Here is a 26,286-nt window from a genome sequence, read left to right on the forward strand (position 1 = left end):
ATCACGCAGCTCAGCCGGTTCATCCCAGCTCTGCCTAGACGGTCCTTTACAGTGAGCGGTGATAACATCCACTGGACCAAGTCGACTGCAGCTCACATCTTCAGCCACTGGTGTGAGTGGCTAAACTAGAGTGCCCCAAGAGCCTTCATGTGAAGGAGGGGCATGCTAATATTGTAAATAAAAATATATGTAACCTCTCTAAAACTTTCACCCTCAGTGATGCACAGTGTTCCCTTTTAAATAAGGGCTTAACTTTCATTCCCACTCAGGGTAACAAATTTTTAAAAAATATAAAAATGCAAATGAGGTATGATCTGCAGAAATACCACAGAAGGATTAAATTGGCCATCTATTACAAAGATGATGTTGGTAATGATAACAAGAATAATTTACCTTTTATGCCGGAGTCAGACTGGGCTCCTCCAATCGCCGCTCTCCCTCCTGAGGTGGAAAACTTAATTTCGCAGGACCTGGATTATTTGGACAGAAAATTTAAATTTATTAAAAATATACCTAATCTAAACATAGAAGAAACAAAAGCACTAAAAGAAATAATGATCAATAAAAATATTATTATAAAACCTGCCGATAAAGGCAGCTCCATAGTGATTATGGACAGGGAGCAGTATCTGTGGGAGGGATACAAACAATTATATAATGAAACATATTATAAGAAATTAGACTCTCCAATTTATAACAATACGGCCCCCCTTGTAACCAAAATTTTAGACAATTTACATAAAAAGAAATTTATCAATGCAAAACAAAAATCTTACCTACGTGGCTCCCCTGAACCTAGAGCCAGGAGGTTTTATCTCCTCCCGAAAATCCACAAGGAGCCTGAAAGATGGAGCAAACCCCATGAGATCCCTCCCGGCAGACCTATTGTCTCCGACTGTGGGAGCGAAACCTACCACACAGCGGAGTTTATTGATCATTATTTATACCCCCTATCAATTCGGCACCAAAGTTATATCAAAGACACTTATGATTTTGTAGAAAAAATTAAATTAATTTCTCTACCTCAGGACTCTATTCTATTTACAATTGACATCGACAGTTTGTATACTAATATTGACATAGATGAAGGAATTGATTGTATTAAAAACGTATTTTTGAAATATCCAGATTCGAGGAGGCCAGATCGTGAACTCATTCAATTATTAGAGATCAATTTAAAAAGAAATGATTTTGTTTTTGATGGCCAATTCTTCCTCCAGGTTAAAGGCACAGCCATGGGTAAGAAATTTGCACCGGCGTATGCCAACATTTTCATGGCCGAGTGGGAGACCGGTGCCCTTCGTACGTGCGGGAGGGCACCCCTGCACTACTATCGGTACCTGGATGACATCTGGGGGGTCTGGACCCATTCTGAAGCAGAATTTCAGGAATTCCTCCAGCACCTGAATACACATAACCCATCTATCACAGTAAAGTCCACTACCAGCGTTAAAGCGGTCGACTTTCTGGACACTACCACATATAAAGGTCCAAATTTTGATACAACACACAAATTAGATATTAAAGTTTTCTTTAAACCCACAGACACACATGCTCTGCTATTTAAAACTAGTCACCATCCAAAGCACACTTATGCTGGCTTAATCAAATCACAACTCCTCAGATTTCATAGGATTTGCACACAGAAAACAGACTTTGAGGAGGTAACTAGAACTCTGTTTTCTGCTCTTCGTAAGAGAGGATATTCCAGGTCTTTCCTGAGAGCAGGCAGGAAAAACTTCCTTGAGTCCAGACCCCCCGATTCATCTCCGATGATCCCTCTGATCACAACATTCTCCTCCTCAGCAGGACAGTTTGTTTACAATGTTAAACAGAATTTCACTAAATTCCAATCTGACACTTCTTTGCTCCCAAATTACAAAATAATTGCGGCCTACAAAAGGAATAAAAACCTGAGGGATTTCCTCGTCCGTGCTGAGGTCAAACCTTTGAAGACACCAAAGGTCAAAGGTCAGAGTGGATTCTTCAAGCAGCTGCACTGGGTACAGAACAGATTCAACAACACAATTTTCAAATCAGACCAATCAGGAAACCCCAAATCAAAAAATTGTGTTTATTTAATAACCTGTCTAATTTGTAAAATCAGTTATGTGGGTGAAACGAGTAACAGTGTCCTTACTCGTTTTACCCAGCACAGACATAACATTCAAAAACACAAAAAAAACACATGTACCTTTAGTGCAGCATTTTATACGCCACGGCTGGGATGCAGTTTCAGCCCTGGTGCTGGAATGTAACCCAGCCTGGTCTTCAGCCCAGAGGAGAAGGGCTGAAAGAATCTGGATCCACAGGCTGGATACACAGATCCCAAAGGGTCTGAATGAGAGGTAGGCTCCACCTGGTGGACTCCTGACAGGATGGCCTGTGCACATAAGGGGAAGGGGAAGAGGGTGAGGGGGAGAAGGAAGGAGGTTCAATTTTTTGGACCTCTGACCTTTGACCCTGAACCCAAACCCCAACCCCTAACCCTATCCCAACCCTAACCCTAACTTCACTTTAACTTTTATCTTTTATTTATTTATTTATTTATCAAAAAACATTTTTTCCCTATGCAGTACATGACAATACACTCATAGTTTAGTTGGGCTGGTCCCACTAAACAGGCACTCACTTTACACCTACACAGTACACTACAAATCAGGTTACTTGTTTAACCATTGCACATTAACATCGATAAGACAGGGTCCAGTCATCCAGGTTAGCTGTATGATCTCGAGTGAGAGTGCACTACCTTGTGTGAACCAAGATGACCGTTGGCTGGATTATGGGCGTAAGAGATCGGTTCAGACAAGGGTCAAACGCCACCCTATATCCCCTTACCCTAACCCTACCCTAGTTTATTTTAGTTCATGTAAAGCACGCGGCTCAAGGGGCAGGATGGCCAGTGCACTTCCAGCCTTCCATGTGGAAGGTTGGCTCTGTCCCCACACCCTATCCCCTTACCCAAAAATATGCATTTTTGACCGTTTTCACCAATTAGGGTTTTCGATTTTTAATTCCTCCTGCGGACGTCCCAGAAGCCAAACAACCACACCAGGCTACTCTCCAGACTCTGGCCTTTCCGGCAATATACGGCTTTCCCCGGGGAAATGCATTTTTAAAAATTTTTATGGAAGTCAAAAATCACCGGGGCCTCCTGAGCCCCGAGTCCGAGGACAATGAGGGGCTGCGGATACGGCCGCCTGCGCAGGTGCCCTCCTCTGGTAGTCCGAAAATTTTACTTTATCCCAGGAATACAGGAGTAACATAGCCGTGATCAGGGCATTATCCTGGGCTTATTGATCCTGGTTTTGAACCTCCCGGTCCCCGGGAAAGTGCATTTTTGACCGTTTTCACCAATTAGGGTTTTCGATTTTTAATTCCTCCTGCGGACGTCCCAGAAGCCAAACAACCACACCGGGCTACTCTCCAGACTCTGGCCTTTCCGACAATATACGGCTTTCCCCGGGGAAATGCATTTTTAAAAAAATTTATGGAAGTCAAAAATCACCGGGGCCTCCGGAGCCCCGAGTCCGAGGACAGTGAGGTGCTGCGGATACGGCTGCCTGCGCAGGTGCCCTGCCCTGGAAGTCCGAAAATTTTACTTTATCCCAGGAATACGGGAGTCACATAGCCGTGATCAGGGCATTATTCTGGGCTTATTGATCCTGGTTATTGGTCCTGGTTCCCGGGAAAGTGCATTTTTGACCGCTTTGTCCAATTAGGGTTTTCGATTTTTAATTCCTCCCGCGGACGTCCCAGAAGCCAAACAACCACACCAGGCTACTCTCCAGACTCTGGCCTTTCCGGAAACATACGGCTTTCCCCGGGTAAATGCATTTCTAAAAATTTTTATGGAGATCGAAAATGACCGGATCTCACTGAGGGTGACATCCGGTTTACGGTGAGTGGCCGGCTTGCTCGGGAGACCAACAGAATCCGCACACTTCTCTGGAAGTATACGTGGACCAGAGCCAAGCGGGACCTCCGGACCCTCGAGTCCGAGGACAGTGAGGTGCTGCGGACACAGTCACCTGTGCATGTGCCCTCCGCTGGAAGTCCGAAAATTTTATTTTATCCCAGGCTGATGGGAGTGACATCAGCGTGATCAGGGCATTTTTCTGGGATTATTGATCCTATTTATTATTATTTATTATTATTATTATTATTATTAAAGGTGTCAAGGTCTAAAAAGCTGAGTCCACCTTTTTCATAAGAATACATAATGATTTTTTAAATATATTTTTGTTTTTCCAAATGAAATTAAATAGCATCTTGTCAATATCTTTGGAGACCTTTTTGTTTACATCCAGAGATAAAGCAGCATAAGACATGAAAGTCATGGTTAACAGAATTTGAACTATCAACCTTAAATCTATCTACTGCCACTGGTTCAGGTTTTTTCTGGGTTTTGTCAACAATGGAACTAAAGTTCAGTACATCTGGAATCTCTGTTTTTTATGATAATTCCTAAATAACTAATAGATTCTGTAGTGGAAAAATTAAAGTAAGGTCACACCTGCTAGTTGTATTGCTATATGTTTATTCTAAGTTCTTTTACAGGTATGCTACAAATAGTGGAAATGTAACAATATTTAAGAGCAAGTAGTTCACATTTTTTATATTTAGGCAAAGTCCAGATGCAGCAGAGACAATGTTAATCACGTCAAGTGATAAAGGTATTTGAGAAGAGCCTTTTTTAGAAATAATGTATAATCAGTCAACTGGCTGACAATAATTTCTCGACCCACTACTGTGTTACCTTTTAGTTTGCTTAGTTTAATAGAGTTTGTGAGTAACTGTGTGCAGAGGAGGAAAAGATAAGGCGATATGAGACTTCGCTTCCTGACTTCTCGTTTAAGGAGGAGCTATAAATGCAGGAGAAGTACCAGCATTTAATCTGATTGATCAATTTCCATTTGTTACATTGTTCTGATAGCACTGCTTAAGTAAGAATCAAAACCAAATTATTTCTAAAGTGTGAAATATGAAATTATGTTCAATGGTGTAAAAAGCCCTATAAAAGTCCAGAAAAAGGATAAAAATGTCATCAGAGCATAAATCTGAATAATCAATTAAACGAAGTACCAGTCTGATTGTGAGGATTTAGGTTTCTGTGTTCAGTTGAGTCTCTGTTGTCCTGTGTAGTGGGAAAATTTTAGGGTTACTATGATTTTTAGCTGAATTTATGCATAACAGTATTATGATTCTTGTGTGATTCATGAGCTCATGAAAAATGGTTCTGCAGCAGGTTCTCTGGCCTTAGAATTACAATTAAGTCATTGAACTGTTTCTTTATCTCTCATGGCTCCCAGTGAAAGAAGACGTGCTCTCGCTGTCTGTTCTGTAACAAGTAGATTATTAAACTATGTGAATGTTATGAACCTCTCCCTATAAAACTGTAAGCTGTGTTCTGCTCCAGGCTCTTTCTCCTGACTGGGATCAGTGAGCAGACTTTGAACGCTGTTGAGCCTTCAATTAAATGCCAATTAAAAATATATTGGGGCGTGCCGTGGTGGCATAGGGGATAGTGCGACCCATGTTTGGAGGCCTTGAGTCCTCGACGCAGCTGTCGTGGGTTCGATTCCTGGACCCTGCGATGTTTGCAGCATGTCTTCCCCCTTTCCTGTCAGCCTACTTTCATATAAGAGACACTAGAGCGCACAAAAGGGGTAAAAAAATATATTTTTTCTCTGGTTCTTGAAATAGTTTCCCTCACTCTTTGTTACTCTTTGTTAAAGGAAAACTTCCACAGCACCTGTTTACCTCTTGATTGCTCCCAGCTGTGGCTTGTTTCCCCTGATTACCTCCTTGTGTGTTTAATCCCACCTGTGTTCCTTTGCTTCTCATGTTTAGCAGTTGGCAAATGACAAAAACGGGACTAATTGCCTGGTTTCTTTGAACATAACAATCATCAAATAGAATGACATATTTAATATGTCTCATATATTAAGTATATGAGTCATGATTGTTACATTTTTACAAACTCATAAAATTAACAGCGCAAATATGTAATTATTCAGCAATATAAAACAGCAATTTGCTTAGTCTTCTCTTACATCTTGACAGAAACCAAATTCTTTATAGATTTATATCAAGGGAGAAAACTTACAAACATCAGCAATTTTCTCAGCTTTAGTTTAAGCCATATTTATAGAAATTGGGTAAGAAATAAAGGCGCTGCGATCATTTTTGTGACAGATTTCTGCTCATCCTGCATTGGAACAGTCTGCTTTTCTGGACAGACTCACCGCGTAGTAACGGTACCTGCAGGAGCGTCGTTTGTTCCTTTATTTTTTGAATGAACTCTTTGATTTACCTTATAAAGAATTTGAAAATATAATTTTATTTTACTGTCTTTGTTTATAGTGTATTGTCTCAAAATACTTAAACTAAAAACAGTTCCATTTCCATTTTTTTTCTCAGAAACAATGAAAATGTTGCTTTGGTCAGTGGTTGTTTTAAATTACAGAATGAACTACAGAGTGTCTCCAGACACCAGATGGCAGTGGAGTTCATGTATATTTAGTGTGTTCTTCTCTTTTTACAGTGAACTAGAAGAAGCCACCAGTGAGAAGAAACAAACCTGTGATTCCTGGTTGGACTCTATTATTCATCCAGAACATTTCTGTTCCTGAAACACCAGGATAATGGCCAATAAGAAAAAAGTAGTGGTGACAGGTGAGATTCTCTGATTGGTTTAGTGGACAGAGTTAAACATGTTTCGATGTGTGTGTTTGATTTCTCAATAGTTCTGTGGAATTAATATTCATAAGAGAGCTGTGGTTAAAAAAGGATTTAGCTGTTACCAGGGCAACATAATCGCAAGATGTCACAGTTTTCAAACATGGATGCACATTAGAGTTATTTTACTGCTGATTTCTGGCTTAAATATGAAACTGAGAAAATAATGAGTCATCATGTGCCTTTGCTACAATTAATGTTTAACTTGATGTAAACTTTAGACTCTGCTTAAAGGCTGACACACGTCTGCGTGCATACCTTCTGCATGTTTCTGATGTTCTCTGTTTCCTGCAGGGTTTGAGCCCTTTGGTGAGCATGCTGTGAACTCGAGTTGGGTGGCAGTCCAGGTAATCATCAGGTTGTGTGTCTAATTTAATAACTTTACACCAGTCTTCTGTCATCAATCATTGTTCATCCAGTCTCTACTTGCCGTTTTTTTTAAAGAACAGACGTTCCTGCTTTTTTATGAGAAGAATGCTATCACACACATCTGTTCCAAATGCTGAGCAAGGTGTGTTCTAGTGACAACATAATTCTGTGTTCAGTTAGATGCTCCACAGATGACAGTGGTCCTGGAAATTATTAACCTGGTCATTTGGCAATTCTACTGGATTTTCATCTGTTTTCGGTGATCCGTCTGGCATTTCTGCCATTGATCTCAAAGTCAGAGAAGTGAATAATGTCATGAAGTGCGGTACAGAGGTGGTGAGGCAGACGCAGAGAACCCAGGTTGGAGTGAATTAATGATGATTTAATGGTGAAAAAGCAATTCCAAAATCCAGGCAGCACAGATAGAGCGGAAGGTTAAGAGCTCACGAACTGGTAGCAACTGGTTATAATTAACAACTGACGCAGAACAGACATAAGACAAGACAAGACGAGGACCCAACAAAGAACAAGGAACACAGGTGGGTTTAAATACACAGGGAGACAATCAGGAGAAACAAGGGACAGCTAGGGACAATCAAAGGATGGACAGGACAACGCGGAGACTCAATTAACTGAAAACAACACAAAAACCTAAATTAACACAGAGAAAAACCCAAATCCTCACAAATAAAGCTGTTCAGTCCATGTTGGCCACACTTCCAAGAATTAAACAGTTAATGTCTGAGCAATAGGAATGTTTAAGACATCGTAATGCTGGCAAATATGTGATGGCCCTAATCTCCACTGTGTTGTTTACAGCACACACAATTTCGGCAAGCTAAAGCTGGTTTATTACATTAGTAATAAATGGCCAAATATTATACACTGAGTAGAATCTGATGTAGTCATTCAAAACCTCAACACAGTTCATGCCACCAGCAAGCAAACATTTTTTCAGTAGTCGAGTTTCAGACCCTCTCGACGAAGCAAAGCGTTTAGGGGCTGGCTTTTGACAGGCCAGGCAGTTGTTGGACACTCTTGGATATTGAAGTGGAAAATTACAATAAGGTCACATCTGCTAGTTGTATTGCTGTATGTTTATTCTAAGTTCCTGTATAGTCCCACCAAAATAAAACTATTTGGGTTACATGTACAAGGTTGGGAGTTGTTTTCCACAGCTGCATCAGAACCAGACTCTCGCTCCTTGTTTTGGAACCTTTATCCTTGGTATAAAACTCATGTATTGTCTTTGCCTGGCAGAACTTTTCATCAAGAATTGCTTCATTATTGATGCAATTTGATACGAGCTCTCTGAGTTGCGCACAATTCATAAATAAACCTGATTGAGTGATTTTACCTGAACAGTGTTCGATTATAGTTTTTTTCCACAACAATATCCTGAAGCCTCCTGCACTGCAAAATAGCCTCATATCTTCAGGGCACAAAAACCCATGTAAGTCATTTATTTATGGATCTTATTTCAGCTTTTCACCCTCTTACTACCACAATTGTACCAGCACTATAGCTCCACTCAGGAGTGATTAGAGCAGGGATGCCCATGTCCAGTCCTTGACTAATTTTCCCTTTGGTTGGAAAAGTGTTAAGGTGAGTCAACTCCACATCTTAGAGAACAAACTACTGCACCTTTTTAATTGTGATGTTATCTTGGTGAAATGGATCTAAGACTTTTTAACATGTAGGCATTAAAGGTGAGTGGTGTTCTATCTATACCGTGTTCCAAATTATTATGTAAACTGGATTTAGGTGTCATAAAGATAACATTTTTGTGGTGCTATTAAATTTATAAATGGTATTGTGTGTCAGGGCTCTTTGAATCACTATAATTATTTTCAGAGAGCTAGTTGATTAGTTTGTCTGATGAGCTCAATTAAAGGAAATCTACTTAAGAAGGATGTTCCACATTATTAAGCAGGCCACAGGTTTCAAGCAATATGGGAAAGAGAAAGGATCTCTATGCTGATGAAAATCATCAGATAGTGTAGTGCTGTATGACAAGGTATGAAAACATTAGATATTTAATGAAAACTGAAGCGTTATCATACTGTGAAGAGATTTATGGCTGATTCAGAACAAAGATGGGTTTGTACAGATAAAAGCAGAATGAGGAAGATTTCTGTTGGACAAATTCATCAGATTAAGACAGCAGCTGTTAAAATGCCCTTACAAAGCAGCAAACAGTTATTTGAAGCTGCTGGAGCCTCTGGAACCTCAAGGTGGAGGATCCTCCAGAGGCTTGCAGTGCATCAACCTACTATTGGGCCCCTAACCAGAGCTCACAATCAGAAATGGTCACAGTGGCTCCAGCCATACATGAAGATTAATTTTCAAACAGACTTGTTCACTGATGATTGCTGTGCAACCCTGGATGGTCCAGATGGACGCAGTAGTGGATTGGTGGTGGATGGCCACCACATCCCAACAAGGCTGCTGTGACGTCAGCAAGGAGGTGGTGGAGTCAAGCTTTGGGCCAAAATCATGGGGAGAGAGAGAGCTGGTTGGCCCCTTCAGAGTCCTTGAAGGTGTGAAAATGACCTCAGCAAAGTATATGGAGTTTCTGACTGATCACTTTCTGTCATGGTTCAAAAAGAAGAGCCAGACCTTCAGTAGCAAAATCATCTTCATCATAACAATCCACCATCTCATGCTGCAAGAAATACCACTGTGTCATTGGCTACTATGGGCATAAAAGGGGAGAAACTCATGGTGTGGTCACCATCCTCCTCTGACCTCAACCCTATTGAGAACCTTTGGAGTTTCCTCAAGCAGAAGATCTGAGGGTGGAACGCAGTTCGTATCAAACCAGCAGCTCTGGGAAGGTTTTCTGACATCCTGCAAAGAAATTCAAGCAGAAACTTTCCACAAACTCACAAGTTCAATGGATCAAGAATTGTGCTGTGATATCAAAGAAGGTCCAATGTTAACATGGAACTCGGTCTTTTAAGATGTTTTTGATTGAAATAGCTTTTGATTTTAATGCTGCACATTCAAAGAATGACTGTTTGCAGTTTTTTGTAAACCATAAAATGTTTAGAAAATCTGCTGTGCATAATAATATGGAACAGTTTGAGTTTTTTATTTTTGAAAAATAATACTGTTCTCATGGGGAGCTTTGTTCAGTAAAATTTGATTTATACTGTAATAGTTCATGACTTGAAAATTATAGTGACCATCATTTGCATCGACCATTTAAGAAAATCTGAGAAAATATCACTTGCATAATAATTTGGAACACAGTGTACTGTGAGGGTGAATGCACACCAATAGCCAGGGGCTGATTAGCCAATGGGTTGCAGTTTTCATGGGAGAGAGCATAAGGCAGACTAAGCAGAGAAAGTGGCAGAAAGGGGTGAGGGAGAGCTAAGAAAGTGAATCTAAAATTCTGGTGGCAGGTGACGAAGGAACCGAGGGTCTAGTGACCAGCAATGCAGTAGTAGGAACCTTGGATGGTGAAGGTGCGACGAAGGAGCAGGAAGCTTGAAAGATGATGGACAATCAGGAAACTTGGAATGCAATGAAGAAGCAGGAACCCTGGAAGGTGGCAGCAACAGAGGACCCTGAAGTCTGGAGATTTCCGGCAGTGATGGAGAACCCTTAAGTCTGCAGGCCTCAGAATGACAGCTGGAGTCTGATGGGTGACAGAGGACCCTCAAATCTGGTGGACCCTGGTGGTGACAGAGCAACCCACAAAGAGGATCTGGAGGGCGGCCTTTCAGCCCATGAAACCAATGAGGAAGATCTGGAGGTTGACTGAGTTCTTGGCGGGACCTAGAAGTTTGATAATTTTGAAACTCAGGAGGTCCCACAGGACAGCAATGCCAGAGGAATTTGGGGACCACAGGACCTCAGCAGCAGAGGTGCTTGAGCCCCCCAAGACTGCGGCCCGACTGAGTCTCTGGAGGCCGCCATCGGAGCAGCTCGCAGCTTGAAGGCCAGCCTTGCCTGAAAGGCCTTAAAGTCTTCCTGCTGAGTCCTTGGGGAGATTTTGACCCACGTAGATTCTCGAGAGCTGGGGAAGACAACTCATGTAGAGGTGCTAGGGAACTTGGGTTTTCTTAAGATGAGGAAGCTCCATAGTGACCACTAGTCTCCTGAGCTTCACAATGATGTCCAGTCTCCTAAGCTAGTCAGATTAGGTGCTCGGGAACAACGGAGAGCCTCTGGAGACGAGGAGAGCCCATTTAGGGGTTATGACAGGAGATCACAGGGGAGCTCAGGAGACTGAAAATCACAGGGAGACTGCAACCGGGAACTCATGAGGAAGCTGTGCAGCTTGCAGATGAGCTGGTGCTGGTTGTGCGTCTGCATGAGACTGAGAGGCTGATGTGGCTTCTGCTTCATTGCTTCATAGGACTGATTTATTTAGAATAATTATGAAATGTGCAATGACAATGAATGGCAAGATATCGGGTCTGGGATCAGGGGAGGACACAAGAGGATGTGCTGGTAAGGACTGGTTTTACCTGGGAGACATGGAATGTAGGATGGACACGGAAACTGGAAGGAAGACGGAGACAGACAACTGTGAAACTGATGACAGATTTAATAACATAGGGTTCAATAAAGCATGGAGCGAGAGACATTTTCCTAGAAACAGATTTAAGAAGAATATCAAGGGGAGGGAATATCAAGAAGAGGAGAGACAAGCCTTCTGTCCAGGTGAGTACTGGGATGTGTTTACAGCCGCGTGAATCTGCGGTTTTGCTCAGCAGTTTGTTGGAGAGTGGAAATTGTATTGGACAAGATGTATTTGCAGTGGCATATGTGATGATGTACTGTAGGGAGGCTGGAGGGACACCTTGGGTGACTGATGATGTGGTTGCCTCTATTCTAAAAGAGTGACTTGAGAAGTGGCTATGGGGAGACTGCATAATTCTAGGGTCTGTCTAGACCTAGAGTCTGCCAAACCAGGCAGCGGTCATGGGAGAGCCTTCAGGAGTGAGAGACAGAGGTTTGGATTTAGGGCTGAACTTATGACATCTGCAGATGAATTTAAACATGGAGGAAAAGGCAGAATGCGTGATCGAGATGGTGCATGGGCCTTTTCCCTAAGACTGTTTGAGAAGGAGGTCATAGCAGTTCAGATAGAATTTAAGATCAGAAAGAGGTAGGTCTCTGGATGGGTTAAATGTATCGGGGTGGGAAGAGCATCGGCATCACAACATAGGTGGCGGAAGGCTTGAAATTTAGATCAGGACCTAGCATCAGCAATGGCATTAGAATAGCTGGAAACATGGCGGGCGGTAACGCCTGCCAGGTGATGTGACTGACAAAAGACATGACCAATTTTGAGGAAGAGCTGCCTTTGTCAATTGCTATGACTATAGCATTATTATCACATAATGCAGGGATGCACTTTGTTTTCCAGTGGCACCCCCAGAGGCAGCAAGCCACAACAATGGGGCTGATTTTGAAAAAGGGGGCAGAGTCAGACTGCGTGAAAGTTGTGAGCCACCTGCCACAACTTTCTTGCCTCAAACAACCTTCCAAAACCTAAGGATAGGGCTGCATCTGTAAAAAGAATTGTAAGATAAAAGGATGACGTCATTGTAAAAGGAACTTCCATTCCAGTCAGAGAGCAACTATGGCCAGAACGCAAGGTCAGAGCGTCAGACATCATCCAGAGAGACCTGATCCAGCAAAGAGGGAACCGAATTGGCCAGGTCAAGCAAGCATGAGATGAGGGAGCAGCCCTGGGGCATAATCCGATTGGAAACTAACCAGTTAGAGTGAGACTTGAGAATGGAAAAGCAGGTTTAGTTCACACCTTTAATATATAGCTGATACCATGGACAGCTGAACCATAAACATTTTTGTTTATGGGAAAAAACACATTCAGACACACATAACGGCTTATTCTTTTACTTAAAGCTCATGTAACGTAGAGTGAGAAATTTATTTTTTGAATCTTAATTAGTAATATGCAATGCATCAATAGTATGTCTAAAACTCAATATGTCATCTTGTGGATGTTGAAGTCTTATTGACACGTCACTGTATTGTATAAAACTAAGTCTAAGTTTGAATTCATGACATTTTCTCTCAGGCACTGTGACCTTGTCTGAACATGTTTGACCTGTCCACATTTGTTTAAATAAATTTCCTGTTTTTCTTACTTAAAATGCATATGCAAAGTTGATATAACTCGACAATAGGATATCCCTCACAAAATAACAGCACAACACAATAAACTACAAAAAACATAGCTTTTATTTCCTCCCCGACAACTCAGAGTCTAAGACAAAGCTGTCAAGTCTCTTCACTGCCATTGGAAGAAGTGATCAATAAGGCCTGAAAAGAGAAAAATCATGCAAGCAATCAAGACTATTTCAAATTATATTCTGCAAATTACACAGAAAATATAAATGAGTCATCTATCGAGTACAACCAAACTCATTATTGTTCATAAGTCAGTGAAACAAATGATAGAAATCAAGAACATTAAATGAAATATTGAAGGTAAAAAAAAAAAAGTTCTTAAATGCGATATGGTCATTAAAATGTACATTCTTCACCTAAAGGTTAGTATAGTTTAAGATAACGCACAGAAGGTAATCTTCAAAGTAAAATTAATATGGCAAATATTTGTGTGCTTAAATATATTCTGTAGGAAAGCCTTATTTATCCTAATTCTGTTTCCCTAAATTCTCTATGCCAGGGGTGTCCAAAGTGGGTCCTGGAGGGCCGGCATCCTGCACGTTTTAGTTCTCTCCCTGGTACCAACAACCTTTTCAGCAGGTCAATGTTCTTCTTAGGCCTCTAACGAGCCATCATTTGATCCTGGTGCGTTAAACCAGGGAGAGACTAAAACATGCAGGATGCCGGCCCTCCAGGACCCACTTTGGACACTCCTGATCTATACTAACACATTCTTTAGAGTTACTCTGACATAATAATTTAAAGTTTATTTTTTTAAAAAGATGCAATTATTAACAGAGGTCTTACGTACTCTGCACTTAACATTTGATCTTTGGTGTCAAAATTCAGATCTGGTATTTCCATCAATCTAATAATACAGTCCTGTTGATATTTGATCATTTACATAAAAAAAACAAACTTAAGTTCAATGTCTTCCCAGTATTACCGAACATATCTTGGACATGTTAAGCTAACTATAAGATTATCTATTTAACTAGAGTTGTTTATGTTTCTTATATAGGCAAGTCTAAGTATTTTTTCTTGCTCTGTCTTCGCCTTCATTAAAAAATTGTCACCAAACGTTTTGTTCCTTTTTATATTCTTACAGTCTCACATTGCAACCATGCTCTTTGTTCATTATAGCACTGTGCTGCTATCTTTTACAAGTTTAATGAAAATATAAGTACCTGTTGGAAAATCTATGTTGGTAAAGCACTTATTTAAAATTTGCTTACTGCATTTAGTTAATTTTTGAATGCAACTTGAAGTAATAGATTAGGTCTGAGAAGCATTACCACATATGATGTTGCTTAGGCCTCTACCTACTGTAAATTATCTTGATGAATACACAGCAGCCAGTGGTTGAGCACAGATATGGAGTGACTCTCCCTTCCAATAGTGATTCATGTGCTCTGTAGCACAGGGATCAGCTCAAACCTTTTTAGTTTGCTTGTCACTATAACAATGGGAAATGTAACCACATTAGGTGCTCCTTTTCTGTCAGTTGATTCCATGTTGACATCTTTCCTCAGCTCTTCTTATTTGTCAAGAAGTTTAACAAGGCTCTGCCGAAGATCGTTCAGGTCAAAGATCTTAATGTCCAGAATTTCTATGGCCCTCTGGATCTCAGTATCCATGCGATCTCGTTCCTCCAGAGAATTACTTAGTGTCTGCTCTGTGTTCTGGATGCGACGCTCCAACTCTGAGCTTCGCATCTCCATTTCCTACAGTGAGCATAAGACATTGTTACAATAAGAACCACAAACAGAGACTTAGACAATATAATAATTTGCTCATCCCTCATATCATCATGAAGTTACTGGGAGTGTGTAGAAAATTACATTAAAAAATGTAAGAATGAACCTAGTCTTGGAAAATAATTGATTTGGTCAGGATTCCATTTTTTTCATTACCTTACTATAGCTTAATTTTCAGAAAGATAAGGAAATTAAATGAAATATTAGACTTATATAGTGCTTTATTAAGACACTATATAAGTGTCTTAATGAACGGAAATTACTCATTTCCATTCATGCACACCCCTACAAGCCAACTGTGGCAAGTCCTGGATCATAGCCACAGCTGCCCTGCTGTATTGTGCCATTGGGCCTTCTGACCATCACCAGCAGGCAAGGTGGGTGAAGTGTCTTGACCAAGGACACGACAGAGGCATTCATCACATAAAAAAGTAGTCTAGAAATGCTCTAATATATAGTAAATGCTAATATTTTCTTTTTTAAAAAGACTGTTTTGTCACTTGAGGCTCTCTGTTTCTTGTTTGAAATAGAGTTTTTGGGAAGGGAAAAGAAAGAATGTGAAGAGGAGAAATGGAACTTCTGCCTAAGCTGTGTACATTAGACGCTTTAAAATAAGCATCTAATCCCTAGTTTCTTCCAATAATCTTAAGGATCCCCCAATTATCAGGATGGCTCTTAAGATAAGCTTGAGAGAAATTCCTGTCTGTGGTCAGAGTGCTCTGGTCATCTCTGAAGGGCTTTGGGACTGCTCTGATCTAAATCATGGATATTCAACATGTCCAATATTGCATCGTGTATAGTGTTCCCTGATGACTAGTGGTGTGCCAATCGATCATCCACCAATAATCAGACGATTTCCATGAAAAAGTGTATGATCACTGATTGTCGATCACCAGTATCTCATACTTTGCAGCCTGCAGAAGCCAGTGAGCAGCACATCTCCCCCTTTTCTGAGCGCACTGCAGCAAATCATAAGCAAAGTTGGGTGGAACTTTGACGCTCTGAGAGTGGTGGAAATTTTGCGTCTTGCAATGAAAAAATACCTCAGGGTGAAGCACATCAAACAGCATCAACATAGTGATTTAATATGACATTTAGAAAACAAGCACTTGACGGAGTATGGCTATTTTGAGGCTCACTGCAGAAAAAAAAGACATCCGGAGCTGCCAGATAGCAGGTACAGCAGCTCACAATTCCCAACACTCACTTGGATGAGCATAAGAAACCCCCATCAGAAAGCTAAGCAAATAACCTGAAAAATAATTTAAGTTTTCGAGCTAGCAGTGAAAGATGCTGGGCTCTGCTCTTGCTGTTGGATCATTGCTATGCGCTTCTGAGATGCAATATTTCACAGACCTAGAGGCATTGTTTTTATCTTGTAACCAGGTTGCTATTTATTGCAAATTTTTTGCTCAGGTCCCTCTTGAAAATGAGATCTAGATCTCAACGGGGTTTACCTGATTAAATAAAGGAATATATATATATATATATATATATATATATATATATATATATAAATATTGGAGCTCTACCAGACAGTATTCTCTCACATTAAACTTCTCCTTAACTTAAAAAAAAGTTTTAAAACATTTGCTCTCCTAACAGGAGATCAATAATCTGTGGAAAAAGGGAAAAAAAATACAGCTCCTCTGCCTCCTCTGTGTATTCTGCAGAATTACACGCTTGGTCAAAAACAATCAATCAGAACCAGAACAAAACAATTAGCCATGCTCTGAGGCAGTTTTGATTTAGTGACACAGAGTTATTTATTTTAATGCAACTTGCATTTGACTTTGAATGAATGTTTCCTTTTTTACTTAAGAATATTTGATATAGGCAGTACTCTGAGATTTATTTGACTTTATGTATAATCTTAGACTGTTGATAGCCTTATGCTCAGTTCACACCACACAATTTTAGAATTGTCAGTGGACCGTCAGCCAATTTTCAAAACCCAGGAGACCACACACTAGCTGACAAACCATAGGTATAACAGGTTTGATCGAACCGTGTGTGTGGTGTCCAGCCACACGGTAAGAGCACATCACACACAAACCCATTTCTCTCACTGACATTCAGATTAAAGACAGAAAATCCCATAAAAACCCACTATATTATACGTGAATTTAGAGTGAACAAACACACTAAATTTTATGGTTCCATTTTGCCAGATCAAATAGTAGCATTTATACCTAAAGAGAGAAACGAACAGCCAATCCATGTGATCAGTATCAGTGATCGGCCCTCATGGGGGATCAGTATCAGAATCGGCAGGACAAAACTTGATTGGACCATCCCTACAGACAACAAATATAAATGCAGTTTGTTGAATGTGACGGGTAGCCAATCAGAAAGCAAGGTAAGGGAAACATACACAGAAGATAGACAGAAAACAAACCAACTTGCCATGGAGCACCAAATAGTCCTGTAGATGTTGAAGACATTCTTGTATTGTTTTTTTCTCTGTTAAATATATTTCAAAATCTATCGTCGTCGCTTCGGCCATATTTGTTTCCTCTGAACTCAAATTTGGTCTTGAGAGGTTTTGTGAGTTTTCCCATTTGACATCTGAATGTTGGTGAGTGAAATGAGTTTGTGTGTGGTTTGTTGCTCCTGCCATGTGGCTGGACATCACAAACTGTAAGATCAAATGCTACATTTTCTTTGGTCTCCCAGGTGTTGAAAACAATATTAAAATCTTGCTGTGTGAACCACTTGAAGAATTCTTACTAAGAATTGATAAGTTGATAATTACCAGTAATTATCAACTGGTAATTATTAATTACCAGTTGATAATTAAAACTTCAACAGTTTACAAAATAGAAAAGTAAATTAGCGTTGTAGAATTTTAAAAATTAATTTAGGAGAAGCTAAATATTTAACACATTTGCAAAAGTGCTAAACAAATAATTAGTTCTGCTATTAGCACATTAGAGGAAGTGTGCCCACTACTGTTAAGCATCATCGAACGCCTGGCTATCTAGGACTTATGCATTTAGCTCATCGTCTGTCACGCCTACCCTTAATCTGAGAATGGCTTCATCCCGCTCATGTTCCATCTCATGGTACTCTGCCTTCTTACTTTGTAAAATGTGAATTTCCTGAAAATCAAATGAAAGGAACACATTTCATCACTTATTGTGATGTGCACATAAATTAGAGGAAATATGAGGCATTTTCCAACCTCATCTTTGGCCTTCAGCAAGGCCTCCAGCTCCTCCAGGGACTGGGTTAGCTCATCCTTCAGCAGCTCGCTGGGTCCCTGGCCTCCATGGGCTTCTAGTTCAGAAACCTAAAATAACAGTTCGTAAGTGAGAAGGCTTTACAAATTTATGTTGTCAAATGCAAATAGGAGACAGTAAGTTGTAGTTAAAATGTCAAATTAGTAAAAAAAAAAAATCCTTAAAATGTTGAACAACTCTCCACTTGGCCGGTCCTTTTTATTATCAAGAGACATACAGATGGAACATATATAAAGAAAACAAGCCATCTTAACATGCTTGCTTGTGTAATACGTATGTGTGTGGGGTTTTTTATGTCTCAGTGGTCAGAACTTTAGTATGTCCAATCCACTATTTTTAAATCACATTTAAGAAAATGCAAAGCTGTACATAATCTACTCAGAAACATTTGCAAAGCAGCTCTATCATATTCAGAAGTATCATTCTTGAGTAATTAAAGGAAAAAACAATCAATATAAAGCCATACTTCGTCCTTAAATAATTGTTCCCTTTGTGAGAGGTGACCCTTATAATTGTACAACAGTGATAATAGAATTTCAGACAGATCACCTTTAACAGTGTGCTAAAATGGAGTAGTCTTCATAAGTAGAATTAAAGAGCAAGAAAAAAATACCAACTGTAATTGTCCAGACATCAGGAACAAAACTATTCAAGTAGTTCCAGGGAGGTTTCTCTGCTACTGATGTCAGTCGACAAAACTTTCTGCTGACTTTGAAAGTGAAAAAAATAAAAATAAAACATCTTTGCATCTGAACTAGATAAAATTTGGCCTTTTAGGGCTGTCTTTGGCTTAGTGGGAGTCTTGAAATCTTCAAGTTGCAGGTTCAATTCCAGCTTCTTCCTGCTGGTGTGATCCTGGGCAAAGTGTATGAATGTTTGTAAGTGGGTGAATGTTACTCTAATGAGTAGAAAATTGCTGCATAAATTTAGAACATTTTCTTTCATTATAGACTAGTACCTGTAAGACCGCTTTGAGTTAAACAAGGATGAATGGACAAGGATAATTCAAGGTCTGTTGAAAGTTGTCGCTATTAGTTGTCGACAAAGTTTCACTTGAGCACATTTAAAAAGAACAAAAAGAAAGGCAGAAACCCCAGAAAAAATTCTCAGAAACACAGTGGACTGTTTTAAAAGTATATTGTACACATTAGCAAGAGCAGCAGGAGCAAAGAAAAAAAGTGACATGAATGTATAACCACTCCCACTGGTGATTTTTCATTTTCTCCTAACTGGGCCATTGAAAGTAGGATATTGCTGTCCTACAAACCCCTCTCTCTCTTACATTATCCACCCTAGAGACTTGAGCCATTTTCAACCACCTGGCCCCCTTGCTCAAAAAGTGAAGAACTAGCTCAATCTAACAGATGTAGGCCCCTGAATCGTATGACTGTATTTGTCGAGATGGAACTATTTCTCTCTCTCCCCCTCTCTTTAAAAGCACCTTTTGAAAATACCTTTTAAGCACTTAATAAATGTACTTTTCTCTAGGCCCATATCTCTTTATTAAAAATGTTGTTTTGTAGGTATGATGTAATATTCTAATCATAAACGTCATATTTGTATTAGCTTTGCACAGAAAATCATCATAGATAACAGAAATAAATGCTTCATAGCATCAATCTGTGTCTAATTTATATAATGTGTTTCACCTGAATAGTTGGGCTACTGAAATAAATTAACCTTTCAATAATTTAATGTATTGAATGGAGCTATATAGAGGTACGTCAACTAAAATTTTAATCTTGTGAAAAGGTTAATTGGTTTTTGTCACTCATTTCCAAAACTGGGACTCAAAGATTTATTGCACATAGTTAAATATTAAGTCTTTATTTCTTGTAATTGTGATGATTATTGCTTACAGATAATGAAAGCCAAAATACAAATTCTCAGAAAATTGTCCAAAACTGAAAACTGAAAAATCTGCAATGGTTTTGTGGTCTCTCAGTCTCGTTCAGTAGGATACAGAATCATGGGGAAGACCACTGACTGGGCAGATCTGAAGAAAACAGTCCCAGACTCTTTCCACAAAGACAGGAAGACACAAGAGATCATAGTTAAAGAAAGTGGTCGTTCTCAGAGTTCTGTATCCAAGCATATAAAGTTGAGCAGATTAAGAAAGTTTTATAGGAAAAGGTGCACCAGCATCAGGGATAACGAAAGTTACTATGGATCTATGAATTCCGGATGACTGGCAGAGGTGGTGCTTCAAGCACTGATCCTGTAAAGCAGTGGTCCCCAACCTTTTTATCACCGTGGACCGGTCAAGGCTTGGCAATTTTACTGCGGCCCAGTAGGAGGGGAGGGGGAACAGAGGGGTGAACCCTCAGACAGGCTTCTGCATGTGCCCGCTAAAGCCTAGTTCACATGGCACAATTTAAAAGTTTTTGCACCGATTTTCGACAATCTTAGAACGTTCCGAGTATGGCTGGAGATAATCAGAACCGATCATCCTGCAGTGTGGTGTATTACATAGAACGTTGGGACCGCTCCGATTTAAAATCGGGCATTTTCAACATGTTGATTGTCTTGGCCCGACTATCGCAGCCTGTGGGGTTTTCCCTGACTGGGAGCGAGCCTGTAGAATGTGACAGGTAGCCAATCAGAAAGTGCGGTGATGCAAGCATGGAGGAGAATCCCAAACAGCTGACATGGCACACCCTAACCCTGGACATCAGAGATGATATGTGGAAACAGCATGAATGTTTATTCAGCATTTTGCACAAGGAAAATCAACAGAAATGATAATGAGAGGAACTGGAGCGAAACTGGTACCGCAGTTAATAAACCCGGTAACTTTTCAGCCATCGTTAATCTGACATGAATGGGTTATAACGATAAGGCTTCATTCAGTCAGGACTTGATGCAGACACCAGCTCGCTTAAAATGAATCCACAAACTATCACTATTGCTTCTACATCGTCATCCATTTTTGTTTATTCTAAATTCACGTATGTTGGTGGTTTTACGGGATTTTCTTATAGAATCTGGATGTTCGTGAGTGGAATCCATGTGACTGGGCACACAAACCAATTGAACCTGTTGTACTTTTATCGGCTAGTGCCTGGTCACAGAGGTTTGGAAAATCGGCCGACAATTCTTAAATCGTGCTGTGTGAACCAGACTTAAGACTCACAAGCTCTACTCCTTTCCTCTGGACCACTGTCCTAACACTCTCTGACTCTGGTCACTATGGTAACATTTACACATCCCTTCAAAATAAGATACAGATGCGCTACAAAAACAAACATTTTACTTTCATGAAAATTTTAACAAACAATAATGACAAGTCAATGGAAGCCCTGAGCTTGTTTCTCTGCAACGAGACGGTCCCATCTGGGAGACAATGACACCTGAAGTGTGTTGCTTATGCACAGGGTGCTTGGGCTCTACGTGGCAAAGCAGTTTGAAGGCTTCATTCCCTCATTAGCGAACCGGACCCTGCATATCATGCAGAGCAGGCTTGGAATTTGGGAATCACCTACAGGTCCAGGATAAATCCATCCTCCTGTCTCTTCTCTGGGCCTTTTTCCCTTCGCAAAGAAACTTTCCCAAGACATCTGAACTGTTTCTTACTCATTTTGCTGCTTGTGGGCTCAATGTTGGCATGCAAGACGTAACCAAGAGAATCCATTTAAAGGATTTTCAAAAATAAAAAATCCTCCAGACACAGATAATGCATAAAACTGAAATATTTAATTATTTCTTATGCGGCCCAGTACCAATTGGTCCACAGAACATTTCCGGTCCGCTGCCCAAGGGTTGGGGACGACTGCTGTAAAGGATCATTCTTTTGCATGCCCAGGTTGAGAACTAATGACAACAAAGTCACCTGTAACCTGCCGTGGACCCACGTGACTCTGTATAATTACACGACACCCGGCATGCAATCCCTCAAACTTCTCTCGAGAAGCAAGGCTCAGAGGGACCAAGCACTCTGGCGGTATCATCTCTGATGAACTGTAACTACAGTTACAGTGCTTCAAGCGTTGAATGACTTATGTCAACAAGGTCACGAGGAATCTGCAACATCTAAGAGACAACCACTATACCACTCACTCTAATGTGATGTAGAAGTATGCTGCTCCAGAATTCCTTTAAGGGGATGGGGTGCAGCCACATTCACCCTGTAAAAACCGAGCAAAGGTACTAGGTGGTTTCCAGGAGGCCGCACAGCATATAACGTCCAATGGCACCCCAGTAATGGCAGCACACGAGGTCGACATGCCCCTTGCAGAGTGGCACTACAGCCAGCAGTGGCTGGCCCTGCAAGGCATTGGCCTTGGCGATCAAATCCACAACCCAGTGTGCAAGTCGCTGCTTAGAAAGTGCCTGGCCTTTCCGTGAGCCCACGAAGCAAACAAAAAGGCTATTCATCTTTTGGAAAGATGCCGTGGCATTGATATATGCCTCAAGCGCACGTATAGGGGACAGTGGTTCAGAGGAGCATTAGGTGTCAAATTGGGCAAGATGGAGCGGCTGGGTACTGCCTGCTGCCAGTGACACCTTAGGAATAATTGCCACATCAGGCCACAGTGTAACACCTGAGCCATTAGGATTCCATGGGCAGCAGGTCTCAGCTATCGAGAGAGCCTGCAATTCCCCCACGTTTGCAGAAACCATCGCCAAAAGGAATGCCGTCTTCAGTGAGAGCCATTTGAGGTCCGCAGGCGGCAAGGGCTCAAATGGGAGGGACAGAAAAGCCTGAAACACCAGAAAAAGGTCCCACAGCGGTGCCACAGGGCGGTTGGGTGGGGGCAAATGCCGAACACCTCTCAAAAACGGTACAACATCCTTGTCTCAGCCCACTGAAAAACCATTCAACCCAACATGCCAACAGGAAATAGCAGCCACATACACTTTCAAGGTAGATGGAGACTGTCCCCAATCCAGTAATGCCTGCAGGAAGGTCAGTATGTCAGAGACTGAACACTCCACCGAGTCCTGCCCTTTATCCCAGCATGGGTCACAAAGACCATCCACTTGTTAGCATAGATAGCTTGCATGGATGGTGCCCATGCATTACCCATTGTACGCCCTACTGACCCAGCATATCTTGAAAAAGTGGACCCCAGCCTTGCAGAGGCTAAATCCAGAGCTGAAGCCGGTCCAGGTTGGGGTGCAAAATCTGTCCCCCCATATGGGAAAGAAGATCCCTCCTGGAGGGGGAACGCATCGGCAAGCTGGAGCTCAGCTCGTGCAGTAGAGGAAACAAAGTCCTCGCTGGCCAGAAGGGGGCCACTAACAGAACCCTGTGCCCCTCCTGATGAATCCTCAGGAAAGTCTGAAAAGTTAACTAAATGATGGAAAGGCATAAAGGAGGGTCCGAGGCCAGTCGTGTGCCTGCACAGAGAGCTGGTGTTGTCCAAGGAGAACCAAAGGGGACAGTGAACTGCATCCCTTGAGGCCATCCGCCCTGCCAAAGACCTTCCAGATTCACTCCACCACCTCTTGGTGAAGCTTCCACTCTCCTGGAAGCGGCTTCTGACAGGACAGAAAATCTGCTGGCATGTTCTGTGGCCCCAGGATGTAGGCTTACCTGAGGCTGGCCAAGTATGGAGCTGCCCAGGTCAGAAGCCGTTGAGTAAAGCACAACAGTTTCCTTGACTTGGTCCCCCCCGGGTGGGTTAGGGTTAACCCACCCAGGGGAGAACAAGAAGAACAAAAGGGATTGAACGCCAGGTGTCATGTGACAGGCAGGTGTCCCCGGCCACCTGCCTGTCCAGGTCTCCTGCCTGTGACCTGTCCCTGGCAGGTCACAGGAGACTTTGTTGTCATTAGTACTCAACCTGCGCATGCGCAAGAATGATCATTCAATGCTTGAAGCACCGCCTCTGGCGGTCAGTAGGGATGAAATAGAAACACTGTTTTCAATATCTGTAAGATTTGAAATATTTCACTCTTTTTTAATGAATTCATATAATATATGGGTCTGAAACAAGTGAGAAATAATATTGAACTTTTCATAGTAGTGACTTTTTTTTTTAGATGTAGTGTCACGATTTCTGAGGAAGGTTGAAGCAATAGCAAATAGCATGTTGTTGTCCCAAGTGTTACATAATTTAAAAAAAGATTATGATGTGATGGTTTTTGCTGCCCTTGTACAATTGTTTTGTTTACCTGTTCTCTGAGTCTTTCAGTCTCCCCCTGATAAGCTGCTAATTGTCTCTTCCATTGTTCCACATTAGCGTTGGCCTCATGCAAAGCCGCCACCAACTTAGAGTTACTGTCCTGTAGAGTGAAAAGCTCAGCTTCCAGGTTAATCTCACAAATAGATCTGCAAAACACAAAAGCAGTTTTGATATATATATATATATATATATATATATATATATATATATATATATATATATATATATAAAATCTAATACTTTGGTTTAAATGACTATATTTCAACATTCATAAAACTATTAAAGCTTGGTAAATAACATTGCTGGATTAATTTTAGATCATTTACATTTGTAACCTTTTTGTTGTGTTACAGATTTATACTTCCAATTCTCTGGTACAGTACTTGAGTAACACAAAGTAATCAAAGACTAAGAATTTCAAGGAGTAGATGGATCTGTCTGGAGCTGGGACAGAGGAAACAAACTCTAGGTCCTGTGGATTGGGAAATGTTCTCCTGACTGCATACTTTATGTTGGCTATACAAGCCTGTAAGTATTGTTTTCTTCAAAATCTACTGTTTCTTCAAAATTAATTGTACTGTCTTTAGATACAGTTAAAAAACATTCTGTGAACATATCAAACATTAATTATATGCACACAAAGGTCTTTCTAACTTTGATTTGTAGGTGAAAGTGAATTGTACAGACAAAAATGATTTAATTTATTTTCATTCTATGTTTGCACTCTGATCTCTAATACTTTGTCCGAGCATTGCCCCTTCACATCTTCAAAGCTTGAAGTTGTTTCCATGGCAACTATTTACCATGGAAACCATTCATGATGCTTTTGCTGACTTGGTAATTCAATGGTGGGATTTAAAAGTGTGTGGGTGTCTGAAAATGTTGAATGAATGTTGAATGTTGTTGGATGTATGATGCACTACCTTATTGTTCTTCCCTCCCCATCTTAAAAGTAATTACTAGAAACATAAATTATTTCAATATTTGTCTTCATGCCACCTCCTCCCTCCCGCAATCCTCCTCCAGCCCTCCTATCCATCATCCTTCCACCTCTCTCTGTCCTCTTTCTGCCTCTATTTCCTTCTCACCTTCTCTATTCGCTCCTACCACTCATCCTCCTTCCATCACTGCTGACCAAGTGTGGACTGAGCTGAGACGACTTCATCCTAGAAAGGCTGCAGGACCAGACCGGGTGTGTCTGAGGGTTCTAAAGGTCTGTGCTGCTGAATTGGGGGAAGCTCTACAGCAGGTCTTTAACCTGAGTCTGCGACTGGGTGTGGTTCCCACACTATGGAAAACATCCTGCATAGTCCCTGTTCCAAAAAAGGGTCGCCCAAGTGAGCCAAATGATTACAGGCCAGTTGCTCTGACGTCCCACGTCATGAAAACATTAGAGCGACTGGTCTTGAACATGATGCAACCCCATCCTCTGTACACTGTTTTCTCCAACCAGAGGAGCTCCTTCAGTGACAGGTTCCTCTCACTGGGTTGTTCAACTGAGAGGATTAAAAACTCATTTGTCCCACGGGCCATTAGGCTTTATAATGCTGCTATCTGTGGGAGGGGAAAGGGAGGGAGACGGGGTAACTAGTATTTTAACATATTTAAGCACTTTTACTAGACCTCTTTTTAGTGGTAATGTATTTATTTATTTATTATATTCTTGTACCTTTTATGGATGTCTCCAGCTGTACGATTTTAATGCTGTGTGGATGTGAATTAATGTGTGAGCAACAGATGACCTGAATTTCCCTATGGGATTAATAAAGTTCAACCTAACCTAACAATATTATTTACCTGTTATGTTTGTCACAGAGGAGCAATAAAATTATTTCTTTAATTTTATAGTTCAACAATGAAACTTAAATGTCTTTAATAAGTTATAGACAC

At 40.9% G+C, this 26,286-nt stretch overlaps 1 protein-coding gene and 1 long non-coding RNA gene across 8 annotated transcripts in view; one reads left to right on the forward strand and one right to left on the reverse strand.

The window, feature by feature from the left end:
- Positions 1 to 6,570: 6,570 nt before the first annotated feature.
- On the forward strand, positions 6,571 to 26,180 carry LOC111608837. 2 transcript variants are annotated; one of them, XR_002752880.1, is made up of 4 exons: positions 6,571 to 6,681; positions 7,039 to 7,091; positions 24,750 to 24,924; positions 25,423 to 26,180. It is a non-coding gene; the product is annotated as an uncharacterized LOC111608837 (long non-coding RNA). The 2 variants fall into 2 exon arrangements; XR_002752879.1 differs by having other exon boundaries at positions 24,750 to 26,180.
- Positions 13,904 to 26,286, reverse strand: part of LOC102227992 (homer protein homolog 3-like) — a 28,628-nt gene continuing 16,245 nt past the window's right edge. For 5 of the 6 annotated variants that reach the window (XM_023335190.1, XM_023335189.1, XM_023335192.1 and 2 more), the window contains 4 exons: positions 24,386 to 24,542; positions 18,211 to 18,318; positions 18,047 to 18,127; positions 13,904 to 14,993 (listed from right to left, as the gene is read on the reverse strand). In XM_023335190.1, the coding sequence (XP_023190958.1) occupies positions 14,808 to 14,993; positions 18,047 to 18,127; positions 18,211 to 18,318; positions 24,386 to 24,542 (532 nt within the window). In that variant the 3' untranslated portion in view covers positions 13,904 to 14,807. The remainder of the gene's footprint in view (positions 14,994 to 18,046; positions 18,128 to 18,210; positions 18,319 to 24,385; positions 24,543 to 26,286) is intronic. The other variant, XM_023335191.1, reaches the window with a different exon arrangement.

Source organism: Xiphophorus maculatus, chromosome 6 (genome assembly GCF_002775205.1).
Source record: "Xiphophorus maculatus strain JP 163 A chromosome 6, X_maculatus-5.0-male, whole genome shotgun sequence".
In the NCBI taxonomy this organism is placed as follows: domain Eukaryota; kingdom Metazoa; phylum Chordata; class Actinopteri; order Cyprinodontiformes; family Poeciliidae; genus Xiphophorus; species Xiphophorus maculatus.